This window comes from Zonotrichia leucophrys, chromosome 2 (assembly GCF_028769735.1).
Source record: "Zonotrichia leucophrys gambelii isolate GWCS_2022_RI chromosome 2, RI_Zleu_2.0, whole genome shotgun sequence".
Lineage (NCBI taxonomy): Eukaryota > Metazoa > Chordata > Aves > Passeriformes > Passerellidae > Zonotrichia > Zonotrichia leucophrys.
In genome coordinates, this window is record NC_088171.1 from 148048633 (window position 1) to 148074948 (window position 26316).

At 41.5% G+C, this 26316-nt stretch overlaps 1 protein-coding gene across 1 annotated transcript in view; it reads right to left on the reverse strand.

Moving 5' to 3' along the window:
* Positions 1-11448: 11448 nt before the first annotated feature.
* Positions 11449-26316, reverse strand: part of COL22A1 (collagen type XXII alpha 1 chain) — a 36170-nt gene continuing 21302 nt past the window's right edge. The window contains exons 9-12 of the mRNA XM_064703219.1: positions 15851-15904; positions 14245-14298; positions 13008-13061; positions 11449-11553 (exon numbers count right to left, since the gene is read on the reverse strand). Coding sequence (XP_064559289.1) covers positions 11449-11553; positions 13008-13061; positions 14245-14298; positions 15851-15904 — 267 coding nt within the window. The remainder of the gene's footprint in view (positions 11554-13007; positions 13062-14244; positions 14299-15850; positions 15905-26316) is intronic.

Genomic DNA, 26316 nt, shown 5'->3' on the forward strand with positions numbered 1-26316 from the left:
TTGTTGAACCTGATACCATTGGCCTTGGCCCATCAATCCAAAATATCTGGTTCCACCCCTGTGCCTCAAGCTGTCATGCCACCCAGTAGATCAGGTTGCCCAGGCCCCCATCCAAACAGGCCTATTCCAAAAAGAGCTCATGTTATGTGTGAAGTAGTGAAAAGATACACACCAGCCACTCTGAAAATATCACACCAAGGAGACAAACATCTTCTGGAAGCACCAGTTACAGCTGGTTCAGAAATATGAATGAAGTGATCAAGACTGGATCACTACTGCAGGAAGAAAATAGTGGGAATTGCTTCCAATCTCTGCATTCTTGGACATGGGTCACTGACTTAATCCAGAGGAGAAAAAGAGAAGGAAATCCAGAACTGGCCATGCCTTTCCAGTCCTGGGTCGGAAATACCAGAACCACAGCATCATCTCTAACAGAGAGGGAAACATAAACCTGCCCTGAATATTTGAACAACTCTGAAAAATAACAAGGTCAAAATTGCTGCTAAGAGAAGTGAATAATTATTTTGCAGGTAGGAGGCTCAGAGGCATTTTGTTGTCACTTTCTGAGTCAATTCCACATCTCCTGGGTGAGAAAAACAGTTTCTACACAAACATATTGACATTTCTACCCACATTTCTTAGATGAGAAAGATTCCTGACCCACAATACAATCTATTTCCTTCTATTCTCACTATCAGCATTAAACTAAGAGCAGAGGAGTCATAAACAGGTATATTTTAACACTCACACCCATTTCAGACTGAAGCCATGTCAGAAAAGTGAAATATTTAAAAATATATAAACTTTTGTTATATACAAACAAGATAAATATTAGTTCAACAGCCCTGATATTTCCAGCACTGAGGGCCCAAGAAGAATTAACAAATGTGTTTCTAAATCCACTTTATGCATCCCATCCCAACTTACCTTGTCTCCTTTGGTTCCACTAGCACCAGGAGGGCCAGGGCTGCCAGGAGGGCCCTATAAAGAGGTAAAATTGAGAGAAAAGTCTTTGTTTCTAAAGTGCAGGAGAAACATAAGGCTGCAGGTATTGGCAGCACAAACAGTGATGTCCTGTTACACTGGGCAGAAACTAACAAAACACATGAGGCTGCTTCGACTGCTGCACAGAGAGGAGAGAGAATAACAATGGAGATGCCACAGCAACTCTAATAACACCAATCCAATTTCAGCTGGTTCAGAAGAATTGCAGTTCAGTGAGTATATCAGCATCAAACACAAAATTTAGTATAAAATTCAGGCATGAAGATTTTTCCCCTTCTAAGTGTCCAGACATGAAAAAGGAAGAAATGCTTCAGAAAACCCAGTTTCAGAAAACAGGGTTTCACTTGGAGAAATTGTTCCTTTGAAGTACTAAACAAAAAGGATCCATTTTGACATCCCTCTGCATTTTCCTACTTCATCTACATTTGCTGCAAGTATAAACCAGTTCTTTATCCATCTGTAACACTGGAAAACATTTCCATCTTGCAAGGATAGTGATAAACACTAACTAGACACACACTTCTTGGTACAAGGCAAACTGCAGCTGAGGAACAGAGCAGGATGCAGATGCTGCACCCTGGAGGTATCAGGCTCAAGGGTGGCAGTGATTAGCTGCATGGCTTGTGGCAAATCACTTCTGTCCTCTGCTTCCTATTTTGTCCTTTGCTATTTGGACCAGAAGGTCCTTGGAAGAAAAGGATGCTTCTCATTAGGTATCATTCCCTGCGTAATGAAAACAGTCTTGTGGAATCTACAGATAGTGATTTTAGACAAAGCAGTGTGTGTCTGATCAGCAGAAATGTACTGATCTTCTAGGCCATTTTCTGTTCTCTTTTTGTTCTAAAAATATAAATAGTTTCAAGCAATTTTTTATTGAAAACAAACCCAATATATTAAATCCAGTTCTCTTCCTTTCCTGTTGTGGGCTTAAACAACTGAATTCTTTTGAGTGCTTTCTTATGTATTTAATGAAAATTAAGACAAACATTTAGACTGTCATGTTTAAAGCACGGGCATTTCCTGTGAGTGTAAGTTGCATTCTAGTTTAATTCTAAAAGCAAACAAACAAAAAAAAGAAAACTGTACCAAATATCCTCAGAACAGGGACATGATTGGGTACTGCCATGATTCAGCAACCACCCAGGATAAGTCTCAGTTTTAAGGTCAACTACCACTCTTTCCAAAGGAACACTTCCACTCTTTCCAAAGGAATACTTCCAGTTTTTGAGCATTTGCCACATACCTGTTTCCCCTCCAGACCTGGCTTTCCAGGGAATCCATCCAGGCCTCTGTCTCCCTGGAAAAAGAAGAGAAAGAACAACTATAATTTAAATTTGTGCTGTTTAGGTCACTGCCCTGAAGGTGATGCCCATACTATCTGCTCCAAGAGTAATGAATAAGAGAGGAAATCCAGCCAGTCCCATAGAGAAAATAGCTGAAATTCCTACATCTCTACCATGAAAAGTTCCTGCAACCAAAAGCAGGTGTGTGCTAGCTTTCCATGTTGGCATCCTTCCTCTGCCTGTTGAGGTGAGTTTGTGTAAACTGGACAATGTGCTCCAGGAGAATGTCAGCCCAGAACAGCTCCTACAAAACTAATAAAGCAATCCAGCAATAGGTCGGTTTTACCCAGTAATGAAAAATCTTTCATTTTTCACCTTTCCTTTCTGTAACCTGGGGGAACAATTAATTTGTTTCTATATGTCTCCAGAGCTGGACAGTCCACAAAGTCCATATGCAATGGATTTCACCACTTTATTGCTTGAAGACATCTTTTTTTTCTCCCCTGAACCTAAACCTGATTTTTTTTTTTTTTTGCTGTAGTTCTAGACTAGTAAGTCTTTCCCTAACCTCCCACAGAGGAAAGTGTTTCCTTCATCTTTGCAATGACCTGTTATGTATTTGAAGATTTACAAAACTCCCCTTTCAACTTTCTCTAGACTAAACAACCATAATGCTTTCAACTTTTCTTCATGGGCATGTTTGTCAGTTCTCTGATCATTTTTATTGCTCCCCTTTCTGCAGTGTCCAATTTTTGCACGTCTTTATTGTAGCTAGGTGCCTGAAACTCAATACACCTGAGGCTAACTTTGAGCAGGAATATATTTCATGTTTTATAGACTATTTTTCTGTTTAAATCACAGGAAACCCCCTTCCACAAGACAGCTCCTTGATCAGTTGTTCCCAGTCCATAACTGCAATTTGTTGTTCTATGAGTGTGAAACATCCTGCAGCTGCCCCTTCTCAATACCATCTTCTGCTTTGGGGGATTGTGTTTGTTAATTTTGAATTCTGACCCTGATCTGTACTGTTCTTCCATATTCAAGTTCAACATCATATTTTATAATCAAGGTTCTTGATAGAGATAACTGGATCAATTACATACTTCTGCTGAACTTCACTTTTCTCCTACTGATTGTGGCCTTTGACCATTCAATCTCTTTAGTTTAAAAACTCCTAGAAACAGAGAGTTGTACTCTCTAAAGTTGTTAAATCTCTGAAAAATGAAACACAGATTTTGTTTGGATCCTTCACTTCCAGCTGAATATAAACTATCAAACACACAACAGTGTCAATGTGAACATGAATGTGCATGTGAAAACAAATTCTACAGGTACAAGCAGTGACAGAAAACTAAAAGTTTTATGCTATTTTTTTAGTGTTTTTTTATATCTTAAACTCTCTTAGATCACTGTTACTACCTGCAAACCCGCACTTACGGCATTGGATTTAATTAGCTTCTTTTGTAAACTACATTGATTTGCCCAGTCAGAAATGGATTTACTAACACTATTTATTTTTCCTCCTTAGAAAGCCAATCAGTCTTGCACATAAATGTTATTTCAAATTATGTATTCGAAGAATGAAATTAGAGAGACCCATATCCTCAGAAAAGCCGCTGAAAACCAATATCGGACACCCAGATCCACTTGCTGTGGAGGTATAGCTTCCACATTAATGCTTTCCTTTGTACTGCCTGAACTACAAATATCCTGAATTTAAGACTTTCAGCAAGCAACAGCTTGGTATATTGCTGACAAAATGTGCAGTGTGTTCCCAGGAGAATTTTTAATATCAATACACTGCAGCAATGAGTACTTCACACACGCTGCTTTAGCTGCCAAAACAGAAAAGTGTCAATGTTGTTACTTCTACCAATGGGGGCTGGAAAAGGCGAATGTATTATTTATACAAGCAAATACAAAAAAAGCTATTTGAAAACACTCCAAACAATTGTGTTTTCTGCTGTTTCTTCAGAAAAATCTGTCATTATAAATATTTTTTATTATTTTTCCATTCTTTAAATAAGGCTACTCAGTGAAAGGTACTTTTCTCCCAATAGAAAGAGCAAACACATTAAAGTTTCATTCTCAAATTCTCATTTTAAGATTCCATTTCTTTCTTCTGTTTCCATTTCTTTCTACTGTTTTTTTCTTCTTTAAACCAGTAGAACAAAATGGTGAAGATTCACAAGCAACTAGGGGAAATAACAGTTCTGCCAAAACTTCAGTGCTGCTCTCTGACCTCTACCATTTAGAAAATTTAATGATTTGTTGGAAAAATGATTGCCCAGGAGTCTGTAGGGCCCTGGAAAGGCTGGAGGAGAAAAAAACCCCACTGCAGAGGGATCTCACAGCTACAGACCAGTCCTGCTGCCTTCTCACACAATCCCTTCTCAATAAAACAGACAGGCTTTGCAGGATGGACACAGGCTTATGCAACAAAAGCAATGCCCTTTGTCACACTGAACTGCTGGACGTGCCTAAATTAGAGTGCCAAGTATCACATACAGATATGGCTCCTGATAGAAGGGCAGTGCATCAGAATTTCCTGTCTGGAGTCTATCCTGAGGTCTACAATGGGCTCATTGGATGCAAAAAGGCATGGGATAACCCTTATATGGTGCAGTGCTTTTCCTAAACCTGGTGTAGCTACTGGATTTGGGAACCTCACTATAAAACCTCAACATTTACATGTGAGGTCCCAGGATATGCGAATAATGCAGCAAGATGGATGGGATAGTTAGGGCTTTTTTGGTGGTAAGGGAGAAGACTTGATAAAAAAATACTCTGTGCATGAACTAGTTCTCCCTCTGATATTGCCTTTTCTCTTCAGGCACCAAGAAGCACAGGTTGCGTAGGTGTCAGTATTGAGGTTACAGACTGAAGAGCAGACAAGAAAATATTTGGCCCACTGAATTTACGCCCACTGTTTTCACAGTAGTACTGACTGGTAAAAGTTAAAGCACTGGCAGTGGGTGCACTGAGACCATCATTAAAACCTGGGAAAATGAAGCACAATTGTTGTAGCAGAGATTTGGCTGCTTCAGGGAAGAAAAAAAAAAAAGGATGGGGGGGCATCTCTAATTGTGCAGATCCTTCTAATGAAACAAAACCAAATTCATTTCTTCCCCACTCTGATCTTCCTCTGCTTAGTCAGTTGCCTGCCCACACACAGCTCCAGCTTCCTCTCCCATCACAGTGATGTCAGAAAGATGGATTTTCTTCCAGGAGCCAAATATTCCAGCAGATTAGACAATGTTGCCTCTGGAAAAGCAGCAGAGGCACTGGCTAGACACAGAACACCTATGTAGTTCTGCAAAGGGCTGAAGGAGAAGCATGACAGAAATAAAGTACAATCCAGCCATTTGCTCTAGCTGCAATAATAAGGATAGGTAATACAAAATATCATCATGGCTACTTTATCATAAACAGCAGAAAGGTTGAGACTGGCTTGAGTCATAAGCAAGACAGAACATTTTTGAGGGACCCTGAGCACTGCCAGGCAGGTCTACAGCAGAAGTGGGTGCACATCTGAGGTCTCTCTGAACACAATGAGCAAACTGAAATAACTAAGGCTTTGTGCTTGCCCAGATCTCCTTTTAAATGCCCATTCCAGCTATAATGAGCATTTGGTCTTTTCCTTGAGCCACAAAAATGGTTCAAATCCCAGAGTGACCTGTACTCTGTGAAGCAGCTCTTCACAGTCAGGAGAGAACATGGAACCGGGAAGCAATTCCATTTGGTTGAAGCCTTGACATAATACAAATTACCTGGTACTTACTACTAGTGAGTTTATGGGAATGGGAGAAAAAAGAAACATAGGATGTTTGATGTGAAAAACTGGAATGAGATGGGAAAATTCTAGATGCAGACATGGTCAGTGGCAGTCAGTGACCATCCTCAACTCTCAGGTTGTGCACACAATGTGAAGACCCCTTCATATCTCCACACTGGCAACCTTCACTCCCCTCCTCCATCCCTAGCTACACACACACACTAAGTCCCTAAATGTGTGCTTAGTACACTGCACAGATCCCAAAAACCCTCCTGCACACCCATGGGAGGTGGGGAGCACTTGGAAGTGCAGTGCATGAGGAAACTTCATCCCTCTCCAGAGCTGCTGGCCTGGTAGTCCACCTCACCTAATGGGCAAAGGAAAGGCCTGGATTTTCCTACCATGCAGCAGAAATACCTTGTCTCCTCGTGTACCCTTTTCTCCTCTTTCTCCTTGTAGACCCTAAAAATAAAAATAAACAAAGATTATAAAGTTAAATCCAAGTAGAGGCATAGTTATCTCCTCTAATTAGTCACCAAACCAGTGTGCACATCTGCACAATCAATTCAAGTGAACCTCAAGGACATTTTCTGTGTTGCCAGTCCTCAAAGTTGGCTGCAGGCATGATCTAAGCAGACTCACAGAGCAGGGACTGCTTGTGAGCCCAAGAACATCTGTAATATTATATTGCCTGCAGACACACGACCCTCCTGCCAACAGCAGAGTGGAGGGACAGGGAACACACCACAGCTGCAGATGGTCTGGAAAACAACCAATGCTCTGCATTTTTCAAGTTTCTTGTAAACAATGAGAACTTTGGTAAAGGACAATACTGATGAGAAAACCTATCACACAAACAAGCAAGAATTCCCATTCCTGGTGGGTTTGGATGTGGTAGCCAGAAAGACAGCAGGTAGATTTGAGAACTGGCAAAGGTTAGATGCGCTCTGTCCTGGGGGCCCAGCACATTTTTGTGCTGTGGATGCAATGCCAGTGTTCCTCAGGACTGCATAATTCATCTCCTCCCAGCTACACCAGGAACATTGCTGGAGCTCAGTTTGATGTGGCACTAGCACAGACAATTGACTCAATGGGTACAAAAGGATTTCACCTTTCCTTAGCTCAGCAAATACCTTGTATTTTATCTTTATTGTAGAAACTGAGCAATCAGCTAATAGCTATAGAGAGACAAATATGCTCAGACAGTAGTGACCTCTCTAAAACTGCCAAAGCCTATAGTGCTTCTTGCTGTAATAATTTAAACTTCAGTTTACTTACACTATAGTGGAGTCTTAACTTGAAGCTCATGAGACCTCCATGTCTGAGTATATTTGGCCCTCAAGTTGATTTAGATAATCATCTAAATGGGCAGGGCTATTTTATACTAGGGCAGGTTGCTCAGAGCCCAGTCCAAGCTGGCCTTGAACGTTTCTAAGAACGGGGCATCCACCATCTGACCAGACAAACTGTTCCAGAGTCTCACCATCCTCCTAGTAAAAACCTGCTGCCTCATATCCAATCTAAGTCTCACCCCTTTTACTTTAAAACCATTATCCCTTGTCCTATCAAAACAGGTCTTATTAAAAAGTTTAGCATCTTTTAAATATTGAAAGGCCACATTAAGGTCTCCTCAGAGTCTTCTCTAGACTGACCAACCTCAACTCTCAGCCTTATCTCACAGGAGAGGTGCTACAGCCTTCCTGCCACTTCCATGGCCCAGTTCTGGACCTGCTCTCAGAGTTCCATCAATCTTTCCTGTGCTGGGACCCCAGTGATGGATGCAGCAGAGCAGAGGAGCAGAATCATTTCCCTCACCTGCTGCCCATGGTGCCTCTGGGCTCTGAGTGCACACTGTCAGCTCATGTCCAGCTTTTCATCCACCAGCACCCCAAATACTTCTTGGCAGGGCAGCTCACAATCCTTTCATCCCCTAGCCTGGGGGAGGTGGTCCCCATCTGGGTCAGCAAATCTCAGAAAATCCAGTCAACCTTTGCAACACCAGCTTAAAGGCTGCTTACCAAGCTGGGACCACAAGACAGAGGTGCTAAGTGGGTAGAATCTAATTTATTTTGGTCTTGCTGTCTGTCCATGCAATGCAGATTTGTCCCCTGAGCCCAAAGTCTCTTTCCTGAGAGGTTTGAAAATATGACTGGAAACTTGCTGAGAGGTGGTATTTTTTCTTGGTGTTCTGATGAAGTTTTAAAGCATCATATAAATGGTGCATCATCATAGACCAAAGCAATTGCATTACAGTGGGAGCATCACAAAATCACCAGCTGTTATCTCAGTAATCAAGTCATTTCTTCTGACACCTCTCTACTGGCTACAGGTCTGTTCTCATTTAAAGAAGACAGAAGAAACTCAGTGAAGTCAAGATGATTTCACCACTTGGACTTACTGCAGATAACTGGTCAGAAAGACTATAGACTGCTTAATAATAAAAAAATATATATGGGCAGAACAGACTGAAAAAGTAGAGAAAGTTTCTGGAGCATTTGAAATTGAACAAGAGCCGTGACTTACCGGTGCTCCTACGTAGCCTTTGATGCCTGGAGGACCCTGTTTTCCCTCGGATCCCTGGCAAGGAATTGAGATACAGTAAACCGCCAGAAACTCTTTCACACAAAAGACCAAGAATAAAATTAGTTGGTCAGAAATCAAGTTGCTCTTCCAGGCTCACATAAAGGCTTCTTGACTCTCTCAGTGCTAATACAGGAGTCATGTCTTACTTTCCAACTACGTACCCAAACTGACACTGCAGTATTTTCCTCTGTCCCCTCAGACATTAGCAACAGACATCTGCTTTCAGACTTAACCTACAAAGGCAAACTGTCCCATACAAGTTCCTCTACAGATTATTTCAGAAAGTTTGGCAAAGTCAGCTGTTGCACACAACACATGTTGGTGCTCCTGAACCCAGTGTTAATGGAACAAAGCAAAGGCATACAATGCTGCAAAGCAACCACAGTCTTCAAAATGCTATATGTTTTGAAGAGTAAATGCAAAGAAGCAGATCAGAACTAAATTTTCTAATGTTTATTTTTACTGATAAGAAAAAATGCAAGAGGATCAGGTACATTTCATCAGTCTTTCAGCTGGTTGTGCACTGACTCACCCTGGAGAAGGTACACTGTAATGGAGAGTACTCACAGTGTGCCTTTATGTGTCTTGCAATGCCTGAAAATTATCTGGATCCCCAAGTGAACAGGCTCAGCCCTCAGAACTGTCCCATGGAGACAGCCTGAGCCTGGCAAGTGACCTAGAGAATTGGTTTGACATCCTATATCACCTATTTGACTGATTATTTTCTTACTTACATCACTTCCCTTCCCACCACTCTCGTCTGTTTAACTCCTGTCTAACACTAACTGGGTGGCTGTAATGGATATAGCTTCAAAACAGATAGACATATTATTACTAAATGATTTTAAAATAATTACTAGATTTTGTATTAATAGAAGCTTGATATTAAAAGATAATGAAATTAAAATGAGAGACATGTTTGCAATTAATTAGAAGCAGAATTGAGGCTTTTTTTTTCCCCAGTGCAGGTTAACAAGAGTAGAGTTCAAGCACAAGCAAAGATAGCTCTGGGATCAGACCTCTTCAAGGTCAGGAAGCATTGCAAGTCCTCTGATAGCAGGCATGTACCTAAATCTCTCCTTCAGCCTGCCGAGAAATACTGCTACCAGAGTCTAGGCAAAACCCCAAGAGAAACAGTCCTGCTCCAAGTCATCCAAATTGCAGGAGTCTAACTCAGTCCTGTTACATAAAACGTGGTTGTAACACTCAGCAGAAGTTATAGAGAAACTGGGTTTGTCTGGATGAGATGTGCTGAACCCACTCAAGGCCTGTGCTGAGATCATGTCTGGTAAACCAGAGAAGCGTGAGACCTTCGACAGCTCGAGCAAGCAAGAAGGAAATTTGTCAAAATGAAACTCTTACCTAATACTTTTTATTTCAAAGGATTGATTTTTTTTCCCCCTCTCCCTCTGCTTTTTCTATTAAGTGCAGATAACTGTCAGTTCAGATGGGAATGCTATAGCTATGTCTGTGCCACAGCAATGACAACCACAAAAAACCTCTTTATCCTTTTATTAGAGATACAGTGGGGAAAAACGAAGGAAAAGGTTGAATATTTGCTGCAGGATATTGCAGGCTAAAGGGTCTGATCTCAAAAATCCAAACTTTATTTCTCTGCTTTAACATCGTACAGTGAACAATCTGAGATCTGACCCTTTTTCTCTGGACTCACTTATTCCATTTAAATTAACCTGTGAGGTCCCACATATTTATGTGGGAGTTTTCCCCACTGACCAGTGAATATTTCTTGCCATCTCAGATTACCATGACATCTGTAAACAGAAGCTCCAGCACTTCATCACAAGGCTGACTTTGATAACTCTTCTTTGTGTCCAGCTGGTAGCCAGCAAGATCACACATCCTTCTTGGGGGACAAAGAAGTTTACCCTCCAAGTTTGATGATAAAGAAAAAACCAACTTCAAACCCTTCAGTTTTATGCTGAAGACACTGAGCTAGGAACAATCTGCCTCAGAGACACCACTGAGAAGCAAAACCAGTAAAACCATAGATTACATACCAAGGCCATTTCATCCCTGTAACCTACACATGAACCCTAATGGGCTCAATGACCATTTCTGTAACTCTTTGGCTGAAATTCCATTACCAGAAGTCTGGAGGACTCTTATCTGTGCTACTGGAAGCTTCACACAATTAATGAGGTCTGTAAAAAGTACAAGACAACTCCTTAAAAGAAAGTGCTGGCAATTCCCACTGAAGCAAAAGGCTCCTCAGCCAAGGAGATAAACAAGGGGCTGTATTTCCTGGGGCACAGGTATCATTGCTGAGCACACACTGGGCTTGTCTGGCTCAATGCTAATGAAGATGGATTGAGACAGGAGGATCACAGCCCAGCCAACCAGACAAACTGCAACGTTGCTCTCCATGGAACCTGGGGTAGAGCCCAGAGCTGCTGTATTGGTGCCAAAAATAAGTGATCTGGCAAAAACCCTCTAAATAATCATTACACCAGTATTTGGAGATGTGACCTCTCTAATTGCCAACTCCACCCATCCTTATACACCTTGTCCCACATTGATGAGGTGCTCAGGCTTTACACTGAGGAGTAATGTGGATTCCTGGTTTAGATTTTAAAGCCCTGTCAGCAACTCAGGGTTATTTCTTAAAATAGCTCAGATAAGAATCCAGCTGAAGGACACTGCTCACAGCCAGTGCTTCATTGAGGTAAATGAAAGTCACTGTGAAAACACACAATAATTTTATATTTAGGCACTGTGAGAGGCTGGGGTTGGCCAAGGTCATGTCTTCCCTGGGAGCACATGGCACTGTCCAGTCAGATATCTTTAGATCCAGCCCCACCAGCACCTGTTCTGCCCAGCGCATAGATCTGAACTCCTTCTATTCTGCATTGCATCATTATTTGGCTGAACTGGATGTTCCTGAAGGACCTGGGGGGAAATATGGAGAAGGATCAAGTCCACTTGGAGGAAAATGTAGGTGCCTCAGTTTAGCTTGGTTTGTAAAAGCTTTGCAAAGCAAATGTGAGGAAATTCTTAAACCACGAAGAGCATCATATAGCCTGCTGTTTGTAACTCCACTACATGAGACATGCAGGACAGAGAGAAAATATGTATTTATTTACTTGATAGGAGAGATTCAGATAAAAAGCATTTGTGAATGATAAATTCAGTTCATTTCATCCAAGATCCAAATCCTACTAAGGGCAAAATATTCAGTGTGCCTCCACTCAGCTCAGCCCAGCCCTGCTTTGCATGTGTCATTTATCCCCTGCTGAAGCCAGTGTGGTTTCCACAGAGAACCCTGAGATGGCTGCCACGTATTTCTGCCAATCTGCAAAGTCCTCATGAGTTATGATACTCTCCTGATGGGACTTTGGGAGAGAGTGAATTTCCCTCTATGCAAAATCACCTTTTGCAGACGGGGCTCTGCATAGCTGAGGAACACAGAGGACCTGTGTATGACCTGCTTCATCAAGTCCTCTCAGACAGAGCCAAGGGACAGTCAAGGCTACACCCAGAAAGGTGCTGAGATACTGAACTCCTATTTGAGGATAATGGCATCAGTGAACTCAGTGTGAGATTTAGGTGACTAGAAATGGCTCTTCCAGAAAGATGAGATATTCAAAGGTCATGGCTTGTACAGGAACAGAACTGAGTGAAGTTAATTCAGGCAATCGAATTGTTGTCCTTGCAGCACCTTTTAACAAGATGAGCTGAACTTGCTGTGCATTATACCCCCAAAATCATACTTGTCACCATCTACTTTTTGTGTTATAACAAGGCTGAAACCACTTGAGGGTATTTATCCACTTAATAACCAGGGAACAAGGCAAGGAGAGCTGAGATTTGAGAGGAGGTTAAAGAATTGCTGCTTCAAAATTTCCATTTCTGATGCTCAGCTAAGTCCCACCAGATCTGCATTCAGAAGCACCTTGTTTGAAGCAAACCCAGTGATATAAGCTCTGGCTCAAGTTCTGGATTACTTAAGCACTGCTCAAAATATACAGAAACATTCAGGATAGGATCTCTACATGATCTTTTTTTCAAGTCATAGAGTAGGGGTAATAATTCTCATCTGCATCTTTGTGAGAGTTGGAAAAGCTACAGAAGATATGACACAAGGCTTATGTGTCCCAAAACATGGTTTCTTCACCTTCTCCAGCTACACTGTTGACTGAACAAAAGTTATTTTTTTTTTCTTACACACTTTGCATAATTGCTGATACCTTAGCAGACTCCTGATGAAAATGAGCATTTTGAGTGTCTTAATTAATCAGTGAGAATATCAAATGCCATCGACAATGAGTAATTCAAGCCATCTAAACATAAAAAATCAGTGAAAAAAATATGCCTGCCCATGCAAAGAAGAAAGGAAAGCTTACCTTTGGACCTGGTGGCCCAGGCAGTCCAAAGGCTCCTGGATGTCCTCGTTCACCCTGCCAGTAACAGAAATATCACTGGTAAACACAAATATTTTATATATAAATGCTAGGATAGCTCAAACTAGTCAGTGCATGCAGTTAGAAATATTGATGGTCCTGAGTGTTATTACACAGAGATCTGAAAGTTTGCAGTGTGTTTTCCTTACAAAAATGAAAGCAGAAAGAAAACCAGAGCAGCTCTTTATCTACTCTCAAAACACAACCAAATAGTAAAAAATGAGTTCCCTAAGTTGTGAACAGCTTGCACTGATTATAGTGTGCAAAGATGGATTCCTTGGAGTCAGCATAATGCATTTGTTCTTGAATTGTCACCTTGCAGTGTATTAATACATCTTATAATGAATTCTGCTTGTACAAAACTGTCCAATCCCATGCCATGTGTGATGTGATGAAACTGCATCAGTTTCAAGTTCTTTCAAAAGAACTTTTTTGCTTTGTGTCTCTCCTTTTGTGTATATCTGCCTTCCAGAGAATCCTTTCCCAAGCTCCTTCAGTTGCCACCAAGTGACTGCCACAAAGTGAATGACATGGCGAAGGCTCAACATTAGGTTGAAGATAATTCTAAGGGATGGGGATCAAGCAAAGGAAAAAATGTAAGGCTCTAAAACACACTGCTATGAGATACTGAAAAACATATTTGTGGTTTTGTGCTTCAACTGTAGTCCTCTCACAGGTAGTATTTGGTACACTGCATCCTTCCTTGAACTAACCGTGCCCTCCTCCTCTTCTCTTAGGGTTTATCAGTGCACAGGAGGACTTGAGGTATTTTCTTCTGTGACCAAGACTCCAATTTCTCCTGCTGTGGAGAGCAGCATGGTCCCTTTGCTGACTCTGCTAGCCAAGGCCTCCTTGCCAGCCATAAAACTCATGGCCAGGCTCTGCAGCTGCAGCTCTTTACCAGCAGGTCCCAAACCACAGGCTGCTCCCTCTCCCTCCCTAATGAATGACAACAGAGCTGCCCTGGAGCCTCCAGCCATGGTTAATCCATAGGACACCTGCCTGGGCTGCAGACATGTGAGGGAGAGTTTTGGGGCTATTAACCTCCTGCCATTTGTTTCTGCTGCTCCTAAAATGGCCACACAAATCCCCCAGACGGGTTCCAGTCCGGGGAGATTGATGCCCACTGCCTGCCTCGCACTGAAAAGCAGGATTACATGGGAGGAACAAAAAGGCTTACAGCATCTCCTTTTGCTCCATCCCTCCCAGGGGGGCCAGGTGAGCCCAGGGAACCCTGTAACAACAACAGAGTTATCATCAGCACAGCATTAACACCCACTGCAAGAGCACTGACACGAGCAGCACGTCTAGAGAAGAATAAGAAATGAGGAGAAACATTTCAACACAAACATTTATTATTTACAGTTCCTGGAGGAGCTGCTGCTGACATTAATACACTAGGGGTGATTGATGAGCTGCTAATGAGGAACTAGGCACTCTAGTCCACTTAACTCAGTTAAGAATAAATTAATATAAAAGCTCTGGAGTTAATTAGACATATACCAACTGAGTCATCTTAATATTATCATATCATCTTCTCTTAGCTTCTTTCTTCACCATTCCATTGTCTCAAAAATTGAATTTTTTTTTTTTCCTGCTTGATTATACAGCATTCATCCCAAAGCTCAGAAGCCTCTAGGCAAAACTATAATATACATAAGTGGTAAGCCTAAAAGCAAATGGAAAAGAAGCCTTGATATACTCAAGCAGTCCTCAGGAATGACCCTGGCCACTGGGAAGTGAGTCCCAGAGCTGTGAATATGCAGAGGTGTAGAAGACAAAGAAACAGAAAGCCAAATACCACTTAAATTCAAAATTTTATCATTTAAAAATCTTCCTATGCACCAGGATGAATGGAACTAAATATGCTGAGATTGGCAGCTCCCCAGCTAACAGGATCAGCAGCTAATGTGGAGAAAAAGCAAGTTTTCTGCCTGCAGCTGGCAATTTAAAGAACAAATGGAGAGTGGAACAAACAACAGACAAGTCAACACAGTGAGGAACTGGCTTAGTGTTTTCACTTCTAGGCACAGCAGCAGTTTTGCCTTACGTGTGTTATAAAAAAAGGCTCAAGTGAGAAATGACATGGGCACTGCAGGCTGTGATTGTACAGGGCTGGTTTGTTGTGTGTTACTTGGAGAGGCATCTTGCCTGTGATCTGGAACATTTGCTGTTTTATAAGAGGTGGAAAAAGTTTAATTTCCTAAAATTCCTCGTGCAAACTAGGATTTGATTAAGGGATTTCCAACAAATGTGTCCAAAGTCAATACTAGTCAACAGAATTATCTCAGTGACCAGATTTAATTTTTGGGTTTTTTAAGATGATGACACAGTAAGCAGCTAAAGGCCACCACAGTCTAAAAGTTATTTATGTTCAGTGCAAGTAAAGGCATAGTAATCTTTGGCCTTCTGTGTCTCATATTGAAGAAACTCTACTGTTCCTGTGTGTATAAGCACTGAGCTCCTGTTCTATTACATTTAAGTATTTTGGAGTTTTACAAAGTTTAGTCAAAACTCATGCCTTTGAGCTCTCCACACATTTGTCAAATATGGCTGAGCATCATCAATAAAATTTTAAAACTTAATTGTGTGGTTGCACATTGATAAAAAACAGTACAACATTACAATATCATTTTCTGAGCACCTTGCTTATACAAAATGAAACAAAATCTAATACAGAGGTAAAACAAAATACTTAGAGTAGGATCAGTTTTCATTAGACTTCCACTGCAGCTTTATAAGCTCCTAAACTTTTCAGAGTATAATTAATAAAGACTTGGACTTACTTTTTCTCCTTTGTCCCCTTTCAGTCCAGGAAAGCCAGGAAAGCCTTCTTCACCCTACAGCACCAATGGAAGAAATACCCCATATCAAGTGCCATATCATTCTGTGGTATATCTGTGTTCTTTAGACAGTGCAGTTGTCATCTCTTGAGAACTGAGTCCAGCTTTTCACCCTCACTGTAACAATGCTGTGCTCAGCCACCTGTCACTTGCCCATATTTGAATAGGTTCACTTTCAGTTTTCTATCCCAGTGCTTTCCTTCCCTTCCTTTTTGTAATTACCATCCAGAACCAAAAGTTTTCTAAGAAAAAGATTAGAGACTACCCTTGTCATAAAAATGTATTCAAAGCATTTCTTCCTTGAGACACACTCCTGTTGCCATATTCCAAGGCATAAGAACCTAAAGTTTGGCCTGGCAAATTTACTACAATGCCAAGTCCCCAATGCCATTTTTTTTTAAACTGAAATAAATGGCATGGACATTGACATGAAAAATTTTGGAAAAATTCAAATGTAGGAATTTTTTTCTCTCTAGCTACTCTCATTAGGACAAAAGACTGGGAGTTTTTTCCCCATCTGCTTTTGTAACTCACTAGCACAAAAAAAATCCTTTTGCAAGAGCATTAAATTGGCTAAGAAGTTGATGCATATATTTCCAAGTTGTCTACATACACATAAGGACTACCTAAATATGTAGATAAATTCAGGCCAAATTCTACCATTAGCAATCTTATTTCTGACTTTTTCTCCATAAGTCTAGTCTAGCAGACTTAGAAGGATGTATTCCTCAGGCAAGGTTCCCTATTTTGACAATAGGAAGAGTCAAATTCAGCCTTATTTATTTATAGGTGTGTTTGGCACTTAAAGGTAAACAAAAGATAGTATGTGAAAATTATCTGTTCTGTATCTACAAATTAAAGTCTTTATAATCCCATTTCTGACTAACTGAACCTCCACGAAGCAATCCAGAATTTGCAATGCAGCTGGTGGTAAAAATCAGCTCTGCTCTATTGGAATGGCTCTTTAATGAGACAGAAAACCCATCAAATAGAAAACATTATTTTTTGGGAAATAATTTGCTCTAAGAGGTCAATATAACTCGAAGGAACTGTTGTCCCATGGCAAAATATGTCACACAGGTAGGAGAACAATTTGTGTTTCCTGTGCAAAGTAAAAGGAGTTTGCGTAAGGTCCACTTAATTAGCTTCTTCTCTTGCCTTTTTTTTTTCTGCCATGAAATAGCAGCTGTTTGGCAAAGCTGAACAAATTAATCCTAGGAGCAGTCAATAAGTTTGAAGCATGGTGTTCACAGAGATATTCAAGCAGGACAGGAGAGTATCCATCAGCTTTTCCAGTTTTTCTCCAAGGAGAAACCTACCCAGAACCCAGACTCTAGAGACAGCTTTAACGTCCTCTGGGAAACACCACTGGAAATATACAGAGTGGGAAGAGCTCCTACTTCTGCCCGTCCTGCTGACCCCCAGTAGAATCATTAAAGGTGGAAAAGACCTCCCAGGTCGAGTCCAGCCATTTACTCAGCATGGCCAAGCCCACCACTAAACCACATCTGCATGGTTTTTTCAACACTTCCAGGGACAGTGATTCCTTAACTTCCCTGGGCAACCTGTTCCATTTGCTTGACCATCTAAAATTGCAAGCATTGTGTAAATATGAAAAAGAGCAGAGGCAGAGAGCACAGGGCAGTGGAATAACTGCCAGGCAGACACCCTACAAATGCTCTGGGATGAAGCACACTGGGACATCAAGAAGGCTCTGGCAGCTGGCATTGAGCCCTGGGGAATAAAAGTGCATCACATTCTTTGCACAAAGGCCAAACCTGGTTGTGCCACTGAGAGGGATTAAAGTAATTCTGTATTCCCACAGATTGGCTGCACTCCCAGCTTCAACACAATGGGAATCAGGTGGTGACATGTAAACCACATGTAGCTGTTTATGCCATGCAATCCTATTGTCACCCATCTATTTTATGAATATCTGAAATTCCAAGGCTGTCCTTTTATGGAGAAGCACCAGGACCACAATAGGAAGGTAACAAGGACTTGGGAAATGAGAAGGTCTAGAAAAGAGGAGGCTACTGATAAAGTGAGGAACTGACTATAGCTTCCAAGTCATCTTCCCTTTGGCTTAGCCTCTATTTTCTGTATATTTTACACTTTAGATGGCGTGGCCCTTTGCTTTTTTGGTCAGTAGTTTTGTGGAGAAAAGCTTGAATGTGCAAGTAGTGGTACCTGTGAGGTATTTTGCAGTAACAAACAAGCTTGGCTTGTTCTTAAAAAATGAAATACTTATGATAATTAGTTCTTAAAAAAATGAAAGCTCTGAGGATACAGCACTAGAAAAGTCACTCTAAAAACTCCATCCTTCATTCCTCAAAGAATTGATAACAATTCTGCAAGAAAGAAAATTAGGAAGGTTTTCTAAGCCATACTGAAAACAATACTGTGGAATTCAGTAAAAATGGTAGAATTTTGAATTTCTTTGTATTTGCTTTTAAATGAAAGCACTCAGAGCCCCACAATGGATACAAAGCAAGGGGTAACCACTGCTTCTGTTCTTTCAGGGACTCTCAGAGCAGGGCTTATGTGGGCACATGGGATTTCCAGTCTCAATGGACCAAAGAAAGTGCCACATGATGAGGAATTTCAAAGCACAGGCAGCTCTCAGCTGCTGCAGACAGAATATTGGGGTGATGAAGAATAAAAATACTCCTCTTGGCTTCAGCCAAAAAAAAAAAAAGGTGATCTGAGTAAAGACAGACACACTCAGAGAGTTCCTTTGTTAGTGTGCATTAGCAGAATTATTCCATTTCTATATTTGAAGAAGGATGTCTGCCTGGTACACCAGCATCCTGTGGATTTACCAGACCATGCCAGCTCCAGGTTAGTGATCCCTCCATACTCACCATATGCACGTGTACCTTAATTTGTTGTGGGTTGTGCAAAAATTCACCTCACTTGTGTTACAGTGAGCCCCACTACCCTACAGTTTATGGAACACCCTATGTTTATGGTCAGTGACCAAATTATATCCACATTTGCCATGGTGTAACCCCAGCTAGCATTCAAGCCCCACACAGCTGCTCACTCACTCTCCCACAAGAGGGATTGGGGGGAGAACCAGAAGGGTAAAAGCTGGAAAACTCATGGGTGGAGATAAAGACAGTTTAATAGGGAAAGCAAAAGCTAAGCATACAACCAAATCAAAACAAAGGGAAATTTCCCTGCTTCCCATGGGCAGGCAGGAGTTCTGCCATCTCCAGGAGAGCAGGGCCCCATCACAGGTAATGTTTACTTGGGAAGAAAAACACCATCACTGCACATGTCCCTCCCTTCCCTCACTTTGTACACTGAGCTTGATGTCACATGGTCTGGAATTCCCCTTTGGTCAGTTTGTGTCACCTGTTCTGGCTGTGTCTGTTCCCAACACCCCAAATTTCCTCCCCAATGTGGCCATACAAAAGGCAGAAGAGGCCTTGGCTCTGTGTGGGCCCTGCTCAGCAATAACAAAAACATCTCTGTATTATCAACACAAATCCAAAATACAGCCCCATACCAGCCACCATGAAGAAAATTAACTTCACCCCAGCCAAAAACCAGTACAAGATCCTATGTAGATCCTGCTATGTCTGAGTGCAGATAGTGATGAAATTACAGAAAAAATAACCTTAATTGCTAGATGATTTATTTCATCAGAGTGGGAGGAACTAGTGCACAGATTTTGCCATATCCAACCTCTTAATAATTTTTTTTCTGAAGTGACATAAAACAGAGAAGGAAGGAATCTGCAGGTATAAGGAGAGATGTAGAGATAGAACAATTCAGTATTACCAGTTCCTAGAGAGACATAAAGCACATAAAGGAAAAATTCCTCAGTGATGTTTTTAATCAATCTACTCAAATTTAAATGGTTTTCTTTCCCCCATTTGCAGCTCCTCAAGCAGATGCCAAGTTTACAAATATTTCTTCTAACTGGAGAACAGCTGTGGCCTATAATCACATATTTTATTTGCAACTCTGGGTTGCGGCCTATGTTAATGAAAATAGAGCAAGCTAAACAAAAAAATAAAATGGGGAAAAGTTAGTCCAAAACACATGGTTAGATTCTCATTTGCCAGTCAAATTCAAATAAATCACTGGTCTCTTCCTTCAGCACACAGACCAGACAACAGAAGACAGATCATTCTAAGGTCAATTCCATACATTCTGTTTATCTTCCAAACTGGTCTACATCTACTTTTTCATTAGAAAAGTGCCATTTTTCTAATCCTGGTATGAAATTAAAATTTCTAACCCTGTCACAAAATGTCAATGGAAGACCTGCAAAAAATCTGCCAAGAAGACCCCCATGAATCACACATTCAGTGTATTGGCAGCTGCACAAACTGGGAGTCTAGAGCCAAAGTAGGAGAAAAAATATTAAGATTTAAAGAGAAACTGAACAAACTGTGCATGATGAAATGGAAACAGAAATAAAATTTAACTGTGGAGTGGTGGCACTTCACCATTAATACCCCCCTCTCTCCTTTGTTAATTAATTTCACAGCATCCCTGTGGAATGAGAAGGGGGTTACAGCAACTGCAGTATTACTGTCACCTCACAAGGGTGATCAGTCAGAGGTACAACACAGGAGAGGACAGGCAAAGGTCCCAGAGTCTGGGGCAAAGACAGAAACTCACTCTAGATTTCCTGTGACCCAGGTCAGTGCTTAACCCATAAATTTATTATTTCTCCTGGCTCTTTGGTCTGCATCTACCTTGGCAGCTTGATGCTCATGAAGAATAAATGAGGAGATGATGGGTAGCTGTCCTGCTGCTGATCCATGGTTACACACTGGATTGTTAGCAGTGTTTGATGAGTCACATGAAGTGGGAGGATAGAAGAGATGCTGAGTGGGGTCTTCAGGTTCAAATGTCTTAGAGCATTTCCAAGAGACCTCAAGGTCTGGAAGAATGCTGTATCTTTCTTTTCAGGGTTTCTCTATTCAAGGGAACCAACCAAGGACATAATAAATATTTTATTGAAATATACTGTAGATTTAGAGGTGGGGTGGTTTTGAGGGTTTTTTTTAGAGAGGCAGGGCAAACACCAGGTCTTCATTAAAAGCCAGGGATGATCTGCAGATCAGCTCAGAGGCAAAGCTACAGTGGATATATGTCACCTAACTCCATTTTCAAAAGCTGCTGACCAGACAGGCAGCACAAATGACTGCCATTCTCCAGTCCCCAGATGCAGGATTGTATTTGCTGGATAACCCTAAAGCCCTGTTAATATCTTGGCAAATTTGATACCAAAGCTGGCCTGATCTTCTGCTTCCACATAAAATAAGACATTCATCTCAACTTGGACTTTGCTGAAGTAAAGAAGAAGGAAGAAATTAAGGAAATCTTCTCATCTGGGTCTTCATATGATATCCTGATTTAATAAACAGAGTGATAATGTGGACATGATGCACAGGGGTCAGAGGAAGTCATAGGTTCTGCAGGACAATCAGGAAATCCAGCCTAGTGCAAACAACTGTTTAAATGATAACTATTTGTGAATTTTATGTTTCAAATGTATGAAAGATTTCATTTAATCCATTACATAGAATTCAGTTGTCTCCAAAAGGTACTTTCTCTAGAGATACTAATTTTCAAAAGCTCTCTAACCCCTTGAATCTTATCATGAATGTCATGAATGCCCCCCCATGAGACCAGAAGGGTCCTTCTGACCCTCCATTTTATGATCACAGTTCTTCTAGAGTGCAAAGATGTCCCATTTTTCAGAGATTCCAACAGCTGTCTTTCTCTCAAGAAACCTGATGCTCCAAATTTTCATTAAAAGAGGTAAAGCAACAGCTGGGTTGTAACTAATTTGACACATGGTCACCTATAAGCTTGGTACTGCAGCAGAAAAGATGCATCACAGCTCACTCATGTGGCACAGCTCTACAGTCATCAAGGTCAGTGTAGAGTTCAGAATAACACAGAAACTTCCTAAAGACTTCAAAGTTGTCACTGGTGCCTGGAATCCTGTCCATCAGCTTCATATTATTTGCAGTCTCTGAGAGGGCTGGGTGGTCAGACACCCCTGGCAGCTCCTGAACTTCTGCTTCATCTCCAGCCCAGGCTGAGCCAAGTGGAGAATGTAACTAAAGAAAGCAGAGAGCACAGAGGAGTACAAGAGGGAGCTCTTCTGTTTGAAATACTCCTGTTCAACAATTGCTGAAACGTTCAAATTAAGAAGCAGTCAAGAGCTTGCAGAGCTATTTATGATTGAACATAATGAATAGGAGGTAAAATATAATTGGAAACAATCAGTACTATAATCCCACTGCACAGAGGAATAACCTGACAAATACACTGGGCTACAGTGAGTTGGGTTTGCAGAAGTAGGACTAATAGATCCCAAAAGTTCCTTTTTTCATATTTGTATGGTTGGGACAAGAGGGTCTTCAATTAAAGACACATTTCCTAGAAACTTTAAAATATGAAAAACATAACTCTGCTCCAGAAACATCTTTGCCTTGAAGCACAAGCTGATGCTCCTTACCAGCACCTGACATTACTCAAGACCAGACAAACAGCTTGCCAAGTACCAGAGGGAAGTGTTTATTGAAACAGAAAAATATTCCAGTCATGTATCATGGCATTGATAAATTAAAGTCCTTTCATCTATGAAAAGTACACAGAAAATTGTTCTAGTCTTGTGGATGAATTGACACATACTGGTTTATACTTTCTCTTGCAAGAATAATCTATAAAATCCATTTCCTCTGCTTCTGGGAAGTTTCTGATGCTTCAGATCACATATCCCTTAACAATTTCAGTAGCTCCAAGAAGAGCTTGTTAGGGCAGAGGAGTAATGTGTCAGAGCACTCCAAACTCTGGTGTTGATCTGCTCTTATTCATCTTCTTCTACTGATATTCCACATTCACCCCCACCAGTCTATCTTCTGGTACTTCCCTGAAATATGTACAAAGCTTTTCCTCAGGATTAACTGCATCATCTAGTCCATGATTCCTCTCCTCCTTGAAGAGTCCCTACCTTTAAATCTCTCCCTGCTGATTAAATTTGCCAAATCACTGATCATTCTTCTCACTGCTGTTTTAGAGCAACATCTCTCCACACCTCTCTTTAAATGTCACACCCAAACTGAAGAGAACCTTTGCCTGAAGTCTTATCACCACCTACTTATAACTTGCAGTGATGCACTGCTGTTCACTGCCAAACACACCTGAGGCTGCTCAGTCAAGCCTTTGCCAAAGCTATAAATCTCTTTGATTCAGCCAGACACAGGGGTTGGAACTCGATGATCTTTAAAGTATCTTCCAACCCAAACTATTTTTTTTATTTATACTATTTCTTTATGAAGTGGTGCTGCTCCCTGGGTCTTTTTACATCTCAGAGGTTATGACAAAGGTCATGATCTTTCTTCCCATTTCACTTGGACACTGAGGTATGGGAAGGGGAAAAGCTCTGGTCAAGATCCTCTTTGGAGCCAGTGACAAGGACAGAAAAAAACCCAGTCTCCAGAGACTCAAACCTACTCCCAACACCAAATGTATCAGATATTCTTGAAATAACAACCACTAAGGGTCCATACACTGCTTCAACAGGAAAGCAAACTTTTGTCATGAAAAATCCTCACATTTTCCTCATCTGGCACTTAGTACTATGTGTCCATTTGTACTCAGCGGAGCCTGAGACCCAAAACACCGTCTTCCTGCCAATGTCAGAGACAGGAGGCCTTGTGGGCTTTGGGAGACACAAAATCTCAAGGTAGTGCTTAAGAAAAAGGGTGGGAGACCCAGAAGAGGAAATTAAAGGTGTCCAGAGTTGCACTTGGGCAAGTCAAGAACAGAATAAAATCAAGTGCTGCCCTGTCTCAGATGCCCTTACCTGCCCCTTCAGGGAAGCCGTGACCAAGGCACCTGCACCTTCTCAGCCATCACAAAACCTGAAACAGCTCAGCAAGAGCTTAGATCAGTGGAAAGGGGAAAACCCATCTGCTTAACTAGAGAGATTAACCAGCAGGGAGAAGGGCAGGGAATGCTTAGGGTACCTTTGATGGACCAGTGATAGCAGCTTGCTTTGTGTGAGGCTTCAGCTCTCTGTGATTCATTGAGCTTAGAGCTGCACTTCAGAGGGTGTGCTCCAGACTGCTGGGAAAGCTGTTTTATTTCCCACCTAACAGGCAGATAATCCATACCTATCCACTACAATATCACTCTCAGGAGCATCCTCCACTCCAACAAGATTTATCAATTACAGAATCAAGACAATCTGGTTTTTCCCTGCCCCCCCTTCCCAGTTTATTTTCAGAAGAAACATGGAGCTGGTAAATCTCTCTCACATGCTTCCTCTGCTCACTGCTAGTGGATCTTGGCAGAGAAATTCTCTAAAGAAACAAGCGCTGGAGACTTTGCAAACTTCTGGCTGCCAGTAGATGTCATTGCATACCAGCAATGCACCTGCCAGCCAGGGGGCAATACTGAAAAGAAAGACATGTTTTCTAAGTTTATGTAAGGGGGAAAAAAAAAAGGGAACCAAGTTACTAGCACTCTTACACTGCTGAGAATTAAGCTGTCACAATCACAATAAGTATGCGAGCTGACTTTGAGTTGTTTATTGCAATCTGCAGCTGTTATTCTGGGTCACAGAAACCCACAGAATTTATCTAAAACCCTCTAATTATGGTTAAGAAAAAGAACTCCAGCAAACCATGGTTATTTAGCTCTGCAGAATGTGCTTTAACTACAGTTAAGGGGACACAAAAATACTCAGCATGCAGACCAAAACTGGCCACATACACAGGAGGATTCAGAACATACTGAGGAAGGCAGATAGTAACTTTACTAGAACTCATCTTTTAATATGAGGATTCTGAGAAGAAATCACAGATATTAAAAACTCCAGTGAACTGCATGACAGCCTTATGAAGTAGATGAGGTAATATTATACACATGTTTAAGTGCTGGACTGAGAGGTTAAGTGCTCTTAACCAGCACTCAGTGGCTAAGAATAGGTCCTGAGCCAAAGAACAGTTCCAGCACCAAAAAAACCACAACAAACTAAAAAAAACCCCAAAACATATATATAAAAAAATCCCTGCAGATTGTGCTTTCACTTTGCCTTACCAGGTCAGTTTTATTATTCTGCAATAAAATAAGAAGACCTGAGCACTAAGAACATGAGAACTCAACCCTGAGGAGGCAACATTTCTATAGCCACTGTCTCCAGGGAACATCAGTGACAGGGCATTGGGGTTTTGTTTTGTCTTTAAATTTCAACTCAATGTTATCTCTAAACTTGGCAATGTTCTTCCATTTTGTTACTGTCAAGAAGTGCTCACTGAAGGAGCCAGCATGGATGCTGATGTACCAAGGTTCCTGCAGCCTGCTTCTGCCTTAGCATCTCTGGGGAAACCCTTCAGCTCTCCAGACCTGGGTAAACTGGGTGGCATTGGTGAATCTGGGGACTTGGTGACACTGCCTGAACACCACAGCAGCCCAAACAAGGTCTTTAACCTCACTGGAGCATCTTCCCTGCTGGGCTCACCATTTCAGCAACGAAAAGGACATACATTTCTGTTGAAGTGATATTTTTTTGGAAGTTGCAGGAATAAAGACTATTTCTTGGTTCATGTGAGCTTAGGCCCCACATCATTTAAGAGCTCAGACAACACATCCTGCTATTAGATGTTCAAGCTGGTTGCTTCCCCTCCTTTGTACTGAAGCTGTTTTCAAGCTTTCACCTCTGGCCCTTGGATCTAAATTATCATTGCCAGCCTGAGCCTTACCTGCCAGTGTGAGCTTTACCTGCCAGTAAATCACACACACCATCCTCCTGGTCCCAAAATGCATCCCTTAAAAATACACAGATGAAAGCTCTCTTTCTCCATTGAATCAGCTTGCACCACTTTTTGCAGGCAGAGCTGCACTCATTTTCTTGTGTCCCAGGTTGCTGGATGCTGATCTAAAGGCACAGAGCTCATGCTTATTTGGCAAGTCCTGCTGACAGCATAGCACAGGGGTAAAAAAGCAACAGGGCTTTCCGGTCAGGCCTTTGGTATATTCAGTTGCCTCTGGGCAGACAGAGCACAGGGCTGTGTGTGGAGACACTGTATCTAACAGAGCAGAATTCCACAGCTTTTCCAGAAGCCCTAAAAATGGCAATAACTCCAATTTGGAAGAGAAGGGAAGGTGAAGAAAAGCCTCTGTTAGAAGCATCTAGTGGGCAAAAGATACAGAGCTGGAGGGAAAAAGGCTCTTCAGCTTAATTTTGGGGGAACAAAAAATAGCTGCTCTGCTCAAGGTCATTAGAGCCAAGTTCCAAGTCTGGATGTCCCACAGTCTAGCCCAGAGCCTGAACTATCTGCCTGCTTTTCCTTTCTATGCTTGGCCTTGCAGTCACTGCATCTCTTATAAGCCAAGACACTTCAGAGATTTTATTCTCCTTAGAAATA